We start from the raw sequence: 12,864 nt of genomic DNA, 5'->3' as shown, positions 1-12,864 counted from the left end.
ATCAAGATGGCTAGTGTTGTCGTGGCAAGTTTCTAGTGACAGTTAGTAGCTATTTTCAATATCGATACTTTTATTTAATTTACCTGCAATAGTTTAATAAATAATGTTTATTAAATATGTGTATATTATTCTATCAAGAAAAACGAAGAAGTAGTTTTTGGAATTATTTTACGATGACTTATAGATATATGGATTTTCTATAAAAGAGCCAATTACGACAAATTCATTTTCTTCACTTCCAACGACAAGTTTCTATCTAATAGTTTTTTTATAAACCACACCACCAGCTCTGCGAAATAGGACAAGAATTTTTTCAAAGAAACGCTTATCAGGAAGATTCCTATTTGGATATCTTTAAGCATAAGCCCTTGAGGCCAAGAAGCAATTTTCCTTACAAAATAATATCACTAGTAACATATAGATATATTTGTTCCGCCAGCAGATACTGCTTTATTTTTCTTGATAAAATAATGAATACTTACTTATTAAACTATTGTAGGTAAATTTAAGTAAACTGTTATAAATTTTAAATAATAATGTCCATAAACTAATGTCGACTTTGAATATAGTTGCTAACTGTCACTAGAAAATTGCCATGGCAACACCAGCCATCTTGATTGCAATTTTATTTAAAAATCGCTTTTTATTCAAAATCTGAGTTAGATACGTATAGGAAACCCCAATATAGTTTGAAACAGCATTTTAATCTGCTTCGATTTATTTAAAAAAATACAGGATGTTGCATTTGAAATAACGAAGTTTTTATATAAAATATATCTCTAAAATAGATCAGCAACTTTTGATTGCCCTGTATAAATTTAAGAAACCAATACCATTTTTCAGTAAAGTTTATTTCTCTACCTTTAAAGTCAGCATAAGAATTAATTCTGAAAAGTAATGTACAGGGTGTTAATAGCCTATACTATTGTAGCAAGAATCCAAAAATGAAATAAAATACCGTGTGTTCCATAAGAAAAAATATAACTTTGGTATGGATCTTAGTTCGGAAACACCCTGTATATTTCAAAATAATTTTAAATTGTGCACATTATCTCCCCACATATACCAATAAAATATTTTGTTTCTACATCTTTCCGTTTTCGTATAATCAACCGAGGTGAATGAGGTGCGCCACTCTGAATGCATCTGATTTACTACGATATTAATAAATAGTTATTATCAATAGCAAACATAAATATGGCGTATTCATATTTACTAAATATCAAAAGTAAATTTAACTATATCTATTTACTTTCAACTAACAAGTCATTTGTGGTTTGAGTTCGTATGAATAGGTCGTATATGAATAATATAATTTATTAATCATAAAAATATGCATTCTATACATGCAGTTACTGTGATTAAATCTAGAAAATGTAAGTACATACTTGATTATGTTTATTAGTGTATTAACAAATTTTTGGTCTGTCTCTAAAAAGCTTTGGTATCTCCCAAAATATTACTTTTTGTTTTCTGTCAGCTGGTTAGAATTTAACATTAACTCTAAAGTATACCTATAAAATATATATTTAAGTTCTGGTTTATAGATACACATACAAATTTATGTTTTAACTAGCGTGTACCAGCGACTTCGTTCGCGTCGAATTAATCATTTGTAATGGTAATGATAAAGCAAAGCAAGGATTTCCATTAACATACAAACTGGATAAAATTTTCTCACATTTATGTCAGCATGAGAAAACACAATATGGCGATATTATTATATAACTTGGTAATATTTGAGGGGTAGTTTCATCTCGTTGGAATTTGACTTTCGAAAAATCCGTTTTCCAAAAATAAGCTTTTTACGTCAAGCAGTTTAAGCAGAATCGTGGTTAAGAAATTACCCAACTTTTTTGAACACCCTGTATGATTTTTTAAAAAATTTCAAAATATGTAAAAAAAACAAATAAATTATGTTTATCCAAGCGTTTTCCCGAAAGACTAACCGTTTTTTAAATAACAAATATAGTAATATTTGAAGGGCGTTTTCACCCTCTTGGAATTTGAGATTCGAGGAACCCCTCCTTATCGAACCTCTACACCCCACAGTCAATCCTTTTACCAAAAATCAGCTTTAAACGTCAAGCAGTTTAAGCAGAATCGTGATTAGGTATAAATTTATAAAAAATAAATCTTAAAATATGTAAAACAGCAAAATAAAATATACGTATCTAAGAGTTTTTCCGCAAAACTCACCGGTTTTTAAATAAAAATTATTTTAATATTTGAGGGATAGTTTCACCCCCTTAGAATTCGAGTTTCGAAAAATCCCTTCTTTTCGAACCTCTACACCCTAAAGTCAACCTGTTTTCCAAAAGTCAGTTTTTTACGTCAAGCGCTTTAAGCAGGATCCTGATTAATCAATGACCAGATTTTTCGAAACACTCTGTATACATTTTTAAAAAATCTTAAAATATGTAAAAAAACAAAATAAAATATACGTGTTTAAGCGTTTTTTCGGACACTTGACCGTTTTTTAAATAAAAAATATTGTAATATTTGAGGGGTGGTTTCACCCTCTTGGAACTGGAATTTCGAAAAATCCCTTCTTATCGAACCTCTACACCCTAGAATCAACCTGTATGCCAAAATTGAGCTTCTTACGTTGAGTGGTTTGAGCAGGATCGTGATTAATAACTTAAGGATTTTATATATTAGAATAGATTTATTTTTGTTCCCTAAAATATTTTGATTAAAAGCAAAGAATATTTTAATAATTAAATTATAATATTCTTTGTTAAAAGAAAAAATACTCGAAAAAATATAGAAGTGGGCAATGCTTTGCCGGTCAAGCTTAATCAAGTGACTAAAAGTTTATTTGGTATGAACTATAGAAGGCTATTAGCGTCGTATATGATAATAATTGCGGGACTGCTTACCATAACCTACAATACCGTAATATAAAATAAAAAATAATATATAAATGACAAAATAAAACACTAACTCACCACAACATTTTACTTTAAAAAAAAATACACAACATTTTACTTTTAATCACTAGACGCCAGCGGCGTAGCTAGAAATAGTGGCGCCGGGGGGCAAAACTATCGGCTGGCGCCTAAAATACACCCATATTGACATATTTTTCTGGTATCTAAACTAATAGAAAAATATAACAAAATACTTACTTATACGAATACTTAACGTACACTTTTATTTTTTTTATAGCAAAATAAAATATATAACGGGTGTAACTGGGTAACAAAATTAAATTTAATGCTATAAACGTAAACTGAAATTCTATAAAATCCATAAAACATTAGAAATTTTTTCTCCTATTTTTAATGAAAGCAAACTGATCGATTATATGGTCAAAATTATTTTTTTGGGAAAATTCGTTTTCTATACTTAATATTGCTAGACTATTTAACCTTGTCTGACTCATGGTTAAATAGTTTTTTATAAGCTTGAGCTTTGACAATGTCTTCTCAGCAGATGCTGATGTCACAGGAAGTGTTAAAAATAATAAGAGAACAGTGCACACATCGGGAAAATTTGATACAGTGGTTTGATGTTTACAAAAGAAATAAATCAATCACTTCTGTAATAGTACTTATGTTCTTTAAAATCGCTCTAAATGCAGAGCGGAAATTTAGTATTTCCCCTGCAAATTTTGCTGTTAAATCGTCAGCGTATTTTTCTTGCAGTATCTTAGCTTGCTTGTGAAGTTCACAGTCACTTAGGGATACTAAATGGGAAGGTTAAAAAAAATTAGACACGATATTTTGAAAATTTAGCAGTCTATTTTTTAATTGGAAAGAGGCTAAGAGGTTAAAGAGACTAAAATACTGTTAAACGTAATTTTTTTTTAATTTTTCTTCTCCTGATAATTTTGTTATTTCATCGAAATATTTTTTTTGTAACTTTAATTCTTTTTTCTACGAAAGTTGTTTCGACTCCCCAAGTTTTTGACAGCTCTAAAGCCTCTGATTTAATTTCATCATAACTGTTACGAAGCTCGCAAAACTGTAGATAAGCATGACTAAATAAAGTAGATGCCTCGGCAATATTCGTTATTTTGCTTTGAAGTACTTTAGATATATGGTTTAAGCAATTAAGTATCTTGGAAAATAAAACTAATAAAATTAAAAATTTAAAGTTATCCAATTTTTCTTCGGTCCAGTTTGCAAAAAATATCTACTTTGATTTAAAATACATGCACCGCTGGCGCAGGGGTATAATTTATTTATTCAAGATAAACTATATAGTAGGGTAATCATTTTAATACAAAGGTTTTTTAGTAATTCTTGATTATCTAAGGATTGTATTATCTGAGGATTGTACAAACCAAACTTATTTTTTTTAAAGTTAATTAGCAAAAGCATAATGTCGAAGAAAAGAAACAGAAACAAAACGGCGCCTATTCTTCTTTGGCGCCGTGGGGCCTTGCCCCCCCCCCCGGGCCCACCCGGTAGCTACGCCACTGCTAGACGCGCGTTTCGTTAACACATCATCAGCAAATGATTAAAACTAAATATATATAAATGCTTAAATTAGAACGTGTTTCTGTGCTAAAATCATTTCGTTTTCATTCTTAAATAGGCTATTATTTTTATTAAAGTCATATTTTTTGCTGTTTTTAAAGTATCACCCTTTCCATAACATTGAACTTAAATTTTGTTACGCTTCTGTATACTATTACAGTGTGAAATGTTGTGCTTCTTTAACATTTTAATACTGCAAAAAATATGACGTTAAAATCAAAATTTTTAAGAATAGCCTATCAAATAATTTAAAAGGAAATTATATTTATACCGGTTGCGTCTCAAAAGTGGCTCATCCCCTATAATTTTTTTATTTCTTCAGATAAAAAAAAACAGATTTGGTATATTATAAATTGGGATTGATTGATGTATTCAATTGTTTTTGGTCACTTCCTGTTTCACCGGAAATGACCAGAACTTTTGATTTTTAAATGGTACCCTCGGTATATTTTTATCTTGTAATGATATATGATGTAATGATGTACTTAAACAGCCGCTAAACGGTAGCCTACTAAAATGCTGTTAATAGATATTGTGACGTCGTTCGTGAGGGGGGAAGGTAATGCCTGGCTATAAGAATTTTGGAAGAGCACCTGTGGCTCCGTGGCTGAGGCTATCGCTTCGTGAGCGAATGGTCCGTGGTTCAAATCTCAAGCCGACCGAGACTTTTTTATATATTTTTTTTGCTTATAGCGTGACCTAATTGCATTGGTTTCACTCTTTTTGTTTGGATTGGTTTAGTTATTTGGCGGGTTGGTTAGCGTGGTTATTTGGAGGGTGTTAATTCATTGGTTAGTTGGTTATTTGGTGGGGTTGGTTGGTTTTTACTAATTTATATTTGTTTTTTATATTTTTTTATCAGTGTCGAGGATAGTTGCCTTGGTTAAGTTGGTTATTTGGTGGGGTTGATAGCGTTGGTTAGTCCTTATAAAATTCCTATATTTCATAAAGCTGTCAAGTGCGTCACATCAACGACGTCATACCTATTAACGGCATTTTAGTAAGCTACCGTTTAACGGCAGTTTAAGTACAGCCTATTTTTATTTTATTCGATAGAAAATTATACTCTGAATAGAATGACATATCATAGGCCAACTTTTGACATTTTCGCATATGGTTTATTTGAAATTGTAACATGCGGTTCATAACGATAATTTTATTTGAAATGCCAAATGTGTGGTACTTATACCAAATTATGAGTAAAAAAATGCTTTTTCCAAATATGCTAATGGGTCACCCTTGTTCCATTTGAAAAAATTGAGATATGATTAAAAATACGATTTGGGCATCTTTTAACCGGCTATGACAAGACACGAACAAGAATAGACCATCAAATCTATTTTTCCAAGGCTCCTTCATATTTTTTTATTTTTCTCAAAAACGATATAGCAATTTGGTAAGGTATAAACGAGATTAAACATTTTTTAGAGCAAGCAAAATTTTTTATAAGGAATGCATTTTCTGAAGATTCTAATAATAAAATAGGTTTTTACTGTATAACATTAATTATTAAAACTTAATATAAAAAATAGATACTGAAATAATAACTACTTTTTATAAAAGTGTCCGTCACTTTCATACGCGGCCTTTGTCGACAGACAAAGAGTTCGCGTACGAACGATTCCATCTGTTGATCATATCGAAATCCCTACCGTTTCCAAATTTTCCCACCAACCGGCAGCACCGCGTCCCGCCGGCATCCCGACGTCGACCGCGCGTCCCGACGGCCGCCTCGCGTCAGTTCTCGCTCGCCATGACGGACGACAGGCCGCAGCGCGTGCCGCGATCCAAGGGCCGGTCGGCGTCGATTTGCGCCACCGGCGGCAGCTCCAGCATGGAGGCGCTTCCGCCAACCGAGGCCGCGAACGGAAACGGCGGTACCCCGACGGCGCAGAGAAGGCGCAGGCCCGCCGCGCGGTCGCAGAGCGCCCGGATGACCAATAGGAGGAGCGTGCGGTACAGGGGGACCCAACAACAAGGTAAATTTGAGTGGAATTTTTGAAAAAGTAAAGTAAAAAAATGGAAGTTTTGAGGAATCTCAATTTTATTGAGAAGTTTTGAATAAGTAGCCTGTGAACTAGCCGGTATATTAGTAGAATTATTAAAATACTTTTGTTACTTTCTGTGTTGCTTAATTACCTAGATTATATCAAATATTAAAGATATAATGACAAAGAAAAACTGAAAATATTTAGGAAAATCTTTGTTTGATTTATAGGCAACTTTAATAGAATTTTGAAGAGAGATGAATTCTGCATTGACTAGTGCAATAATAAGTTTATTATTCCAATAAGGTGTTCTATTTAAAATAAAAGTGTAACTTGCTTTTGAAAGTGACCAATGTTCAATATTAATTTTGTTCCACCGTGTATAACTTTTAGGGCCAAGTTTTAATTTGTTTGAAAGTACAATGGTTATTTTAACGACATATTAAAATATACTTGATAAATTTCAATTTAGATAGCTTTTATGGCTTTTATTTAAAAGGTATTCTTCATTTTTAGAAAATATTAAATATGTCAAAAATCTTACATTTTAGTCATATGCTTTTGAACGACCTTTATTTTTTTTCATAGAATCCGAAAATCAATTAATATAGAGGGTAGGTATTCCATTACAAAAAACCCAACTTTAATGTGTAACTTTTTTTGGGGATCTATTTCATTTTTTATTTTTTTTTACTATATCATATAACTATAAACCTCTATATATTAAAAAAATGTTTTTTTTTAATATATAGAGGTTTATACCGGAGGAATTTTTACCGGAAATGAATACAACTTTTGATTTTTAAATATCACCCCAGATATGTTTTCTAATTTTAAATTGCAACATACGGTTCATAACGACAATTTGACTCGAAATACCAAGTGTGTGGTACCAACTTATTCGTAAAAAAATGCTTTTTCGAAATATGCTAATGAGCCACCCTTGTTTCATTTGAAAAATTGAGATATGATTAAAAATACCATTTGGGCATATTTTAACCGGCGAACAAGACACGAAAAACATTAGGCGATCAAATCTATTTTTCCAAGGCTCCTTATATAAAAAATAGTGTTTTTAACAGAGCTATGCCCATAGATAAAAGAAAATAACCTACTATTAAGATAGATATGAAACTTAATAGTAAAATTTTGGGTTAAAGCGCCCCTCGGTGTTTTTAGTAGAGACTACGTTTTACCCAGCGCCTTCGCATTTTCTGCTGTAAATGTTTTTTTATGTTTATATTTGAATTCAAAGGATTTATTTTTAAAGTTACACTGATATATTAGTATATCAGGGTAACTTTAATAAAACATAAGAATATATATATTTTACAGTTTATTTTTTTTTATTTATTTTACAGAGTTTCATGTAAATGATCGTAAGTCGACTGGCTGTCTAATGAATAGACCGAGATTTATAGATTTTAAAGCGAACGAAAAAAAAATCAAACAACGAATACATACCATATATTTTTCTTTTATCTAAGATACATACCTTATCGTCTTTTGGAAACACGGGCTTTTTTGCAGTTTCGTTAGTTTCTTTGCAAGATGCAATACAACAAGAAAACACCATTTTTACAGTTAATAAATAATAAAACTATTTCTGACTATGATATTTAAAATTTAGATAGATAGAAAATTAAATAACAAACCGGTATTTGCAGACGCAGGCCCAAATTCAATAAAAATCAAATTTTTTCCTGCCCAAATCGGGCGTATTTCATTGAAAAGGTATTTTTTGATTTATCAGCAATCATTGTCAAGTTGACAATATACAGGGTATTTTCTTATTAGTCTAAAAAAATTGTGGTGTGATTCCTCATGTGTTCCTCAACAATTTTTATATAAAACTATTGGGTCTACCAGTACTTCCTTTCTGATCTACAGGGTGTTAAAATTTAAAAAAAATCGTTTTTTTTTGTTTAACATAAATGGTACACCACTGCTTTTTTAAAGAAAATATTTTTTTTTGACTGGCCACCCTTTTTCAACAAGATTGATCTTTTGAGTTTTTCTTGTTCATCAAACGGTTGTCGAGAAAAAAATAAATATACGTACTAAGAGCCCGCCTTAATCCGTTTTCTAACGATTTTTTATTTTTTAGATTAATTAGGAAACACCCTGTATATGCATATCACAGGCAACCAAATAAACTAGTATCGAGAAAAAAATAAATATACTTAATAAGAGCCCGCCTTAATCCGTTTTCTAACGATTTTTTATTTTTTAGATTAATTAGGAAACACCCTGTATATGCATATCACAGGCAACCAAATAAACTAGTAACCTCTAAAAATTATTTTCCTACCACTAGCGACATACCGTGTTTTTATTGTATACTAAATGATTTTATCAAAATTTCACCATATAAGTTTTCAGGCAATGGCTATGCCACTCTAGATTGAAATTTTAAATACAATTTTGTTTAAAGCAAAAAAGTCAAAAGTAGACATATGACATGTCATTCTATTCATAGTGTCATTTTCTATCGATTAAAGTAGAAATATACTGAGGGTGTCAAAAAATCAAAATCTGTAGTTATTTCCGTTGAAAGAGAAAGTGACCAAAAACGTCAGTCAATCCTAATTTATGTTATATATTAACATACCAAATCTCGTTTTTTTATCTGAAATAATAAAAAACTTATGGGGGGTGAGCCACTTTCGAGACGCACCCCGTATAAACTACCGTACTCCTTGGAACCTAAATTAATCTAGATATAGTCACAATATTTCATTTAAATTCAAACTGTCGTTCTCCTTTGAGCCTCCGCGCCATATGAGAGGCACCATCCTGTATTTTTTTACACGCTTTTATTGCAATTTTAACAGTGATACTATAAGAGTGATATACAGGAGTCCCTCATTTTAAGCGATGGTTACGTTTCTTGAAAACACCCTCACAAATCGAAACCACGTATATGTTGAAACAAACTTTTCATTACATAAAATATTCAGGGGGCATGCGGTATAGGGTGGCTCAACAAACAAGGTAAATTTCGGAAGTGAACTTTTTGAGGAATATCAGTTTTATTCGTTAGGTTTTGAATATTTAGGATAGGAGCTAGACCATATTTGAGTGGGATTATTAAAATACTTTGTGTGTTGTAGTAATGCGTATGTACATGGAGTGGTCAACAAGTTTCCTAGTATGTATGTGGTCAATTGATTCAATTCAACTGATGCAGTTCTGTAACTTATTAGTTTACATTGTTTATCCTAATTATTATATTGATATTCCAATAAGTCGATCGTAAATCTGAAAAGACAAAAATTACTATAAATTATTATTACTATAAATTATTATCACATTTCACATTGTACAGTGTGTCCCATTTTGGTTGAAATCATAGGGTATCTCCGTTATTAGTGAAGATAGAAGGGTACGGTTTGCACAAACCTGTCCAACTTTTTCGTCAAACGGAAGATGCTGCAAACAAAATTTTCATAGCCCTCTTCATTTCTGAGCTACAGGGTCTTTTCGAAAATTTTGCAATTTGGGACACCCCCTGTATCTCTGTTATTGTTAAAGGTATCGAGAAGGCGAAAACTGCTTATTGTAGAACTTTTTACGTAGAATACAGTGGCGTAGTCTGTTTTTCTACCAAAAAAATATTTTTGAAAATATGAACAAAAGTTATGATTTTTCAAATGGAACACCCTGTATATTTATAAATCATATGATCTGTCTTGCTATGAGCTTCTCAAAAATATATATCACTCTATATTTATTTTCACTATTTACTGCAATATTGAAAATATATCATTTTCTGATTAGTAGGCCGTGATAAATAACAAAAAATCAAAATGGCATTTACTAAAATAGTCATACACATATTAAAATTTATTTGGCATTGATATATTTTACTTTTGAAATAACTGTTACCACTGAAACTGTGAATATATTTTTCTTTTTTTTATAACGGGATGGGTTTGCAAATATCTAAATCTTGAATTATTAAAGCATTTTTCAGGTGTTCGACATTGTTGTAGTGCCTACGATATATTTCGTATTTCAAAAATTCCCAAAATCAGAAATCGAGAACGGCGAAATCCGGGAATCAAGAAGGCTATCAATATGCGTTCATTGATTCCAATTCATTGATTTGAAAAATAATAATTTAACAGTATTCTAATATTTCCATAGTTATGAGGGGGAATGTTCCCCATCTTGCTGAAAGTATATTTCACTTATAATATCACAAGAGCTTAAATTATTTTCGGAAATTTTTTTGAGGGCACGAATATTTTGAAAATTATATGATATATAGAGTCGAAGACGAGGGATAATTTTCCTAAAATATTCGTGCCCGAAAGAAAATTTCCAGGAATAATTTAAGCTTGCGTGGTATTCGGTAAGAAAATTTCACACCTAAATTTGAAAAAAAAATATTAATCCAACATGACATTTTAAAATAATTTCAATTTGTTAAGTTGGCCAAGGTATTGATGTTTTTGACATATTATGTGTTTTGTCATTTTTGTTTGCGATTCTGTCATTAAGCTATTACTAGTTTTAAAACGTCTGTACGTAGAGTAAGAAGTGTATAGCGAAATGTCGCGATTTGGAAAAAGTAAACCAACAAGTCATTAAAGAAGAAATTGAAAATATAAAACCAGATAACACCCGAAAAATACCAGCTTTAGTTAAATAAAGGCGGCAGAACTATATTTTTTAGAACATGGCAATTTCTGAAGAAATTCATATGTAGGTATATCTAACATATTTCCTTAAATAAAAAATATTACCAACCTTAGTTACATCAAATGCTAAAACTCAAATGGGTAATATTTCAATATATAGACATTGTAGTTCATTCACATTATGATTGTAGATCTTATGTTTACCTTTTCAACTGTCAAAAAATTTCCACTAAAGTTTCGTGGCGCATCGAAAAAATTTCCGGAAATTTTTTCAGTTGCCATGGTAACTAGTCAACATTAAAGCATGTTATTGGTTGAAAAGTAGAGGTGTGAAATTTTCACGTAAATTAGCTAAAGGAATATATAAAATTTCCGACACGATAGATTATTCTTATGTATACACGTATTCCAAGATTTATAAATAGCGGTAGGGAGTTAAGTTTCCCTAATATATAAAGAATTTATTAGCGGCTCCCAAAATAAAATAAAAGACAGATAGCAGTATACTTTTAATAATTCTTTAGTTTCTTTTATTATCAATCATGGCCTACTAATAAATATGATGTTTTAATAAAAACTTTTAAATATTGCAGTAAATAGTGAAAATAAATATAGAGTGATATATATTTTTGAGAAGCTTATGGCAAGACAGATCATATGATTTATAAATATACAGGGTGTTCCATTTAAAAAAACGTAACTTTAGTTTATATTTTCAAAAATATTTTTTTGGTAGAAAAAACAGACTACGCCACTGTATTCTACGTAAAAAGTTCTACAATAAACAATTTTCACCTTCTCGATAGCTTTAACAATAACAGAGATACAGAAGGTGTCCCAAATTGCAATACTTTCAAAAAGACCCTGTAGCTCGGAAACGAAGAGGGCTATGAAAATTTTGTTTACGGCATCTTCCGTTTGACAAAAAAGTGAGACAGGTTTGTGCAAACCGCACCCTTCTATCTTCACTAATAACGGAGATACCGTATGATTTCAACCAAAATGGGACACCCTGTACATACTTTTAAAAACATTTTTCTTCCCTTCGCATCCTTGATGTTTTTTTAATCTAGGGAAAATTCAGCAGACCTAACAACTGCGCCTCACTATTCACATCACAAAATGTTTGTACTTATTTAATTATTGAATTACATTACAGTAGCTCCAATATACGAGTATAACACAGAGTCAGTTATCGATATAATTAACCGCTCAGCAAAGCGGTTTCTAATTACGCCCAATAACTGCATTAATAAAATTAATCATTCAATTATCTGCACCAAACGCTGTTTTGGTACGCTATTTAACAAACTTCTTTTTATATTCAGGTTATTTAATCAGTAACTTTTTTAAAACTCGATTAATTAACGTATCTAAAGTCGTTATTTATTCATTCGTCAATTATTCATTTTTGAGTGAAGTTTTTTTATCTTTCTTTTACAGGGGCTTGAATTAACGATTGATATAATGATGATCCCAATTAAACATAAAATCAATATAATCAGCCATTATTGCTCTCATCAAGCGGAATAATTGCTCTAATGAGATTAGAATACCTAATTCAGGCATACGGATGAGAAATTCCTCTAACATTTTTTTTCTTTTTCGACAGCTTTTTTCAACGGAATTCTTTTCTTATCGGAATGTTTTATTAAAAGCTTAGAGAACTGTTTACTATAGTCCAGTGAAACTTTTTTGTACTTATTTTCCCAGTGGGTGACTATCTCGGTGACTATAATATAA

General features: G+C 31.0%; 1 protein-coding gene across 3 annotated transcripts in view; it reads left to right on the top strand.

Annotated features, from left to right (window-relative positions):
• The first annotated feature begins 1,281 nt into the window (after positions 1-1,281).
• The window catches only part of LOC115891741 (GTP-binding protein REM 1), a 282,470-nt gene continuing 270,887 nt past the window's right edge, over positions 1,282-12,864 (top strand). For 2 of the 3 annotated variants that reach the window (XM_030912283.1, XM_030912282.1), the window contains exon 1: positions 6,245-6,466. In XM_030912283.1, the coding sequence (XP_030768143.1) occupies positions 6,322-6,466 (145 nt within the window). In that variant the 5' untranslated portion in view covers positions 6,245-6,321. Of the gene's footprint in view, positions 1,377-6,244; positions 6,467-12,864 lie in introns of those variants that run through there. The other variant, XM_030912285.1, reaches the window with a different exon arrangement.

This window comes from Sitophilus oryzae, unplaced genomic scaffold, assembly GCF_002938485.1.
Source record: "Sitophilus oryzae breed Bouriz unplaced genomic scaffold, Soryzae_2.0 scaffold_1193_pilon_pilon, whole genome shotgun sequence".
Lineage (NCBI taxonomy): Eukaryota > Metazoa > Arthropoda > Insecta > Coleoptera > Curculionidae > Sitophilus > Sitophilus oryzae.
The sequence above is the reverse complement of the archived record's forward strand: the minus strand, read 5'-3'. Positions and strand labels throughout refer to the sequence as shown.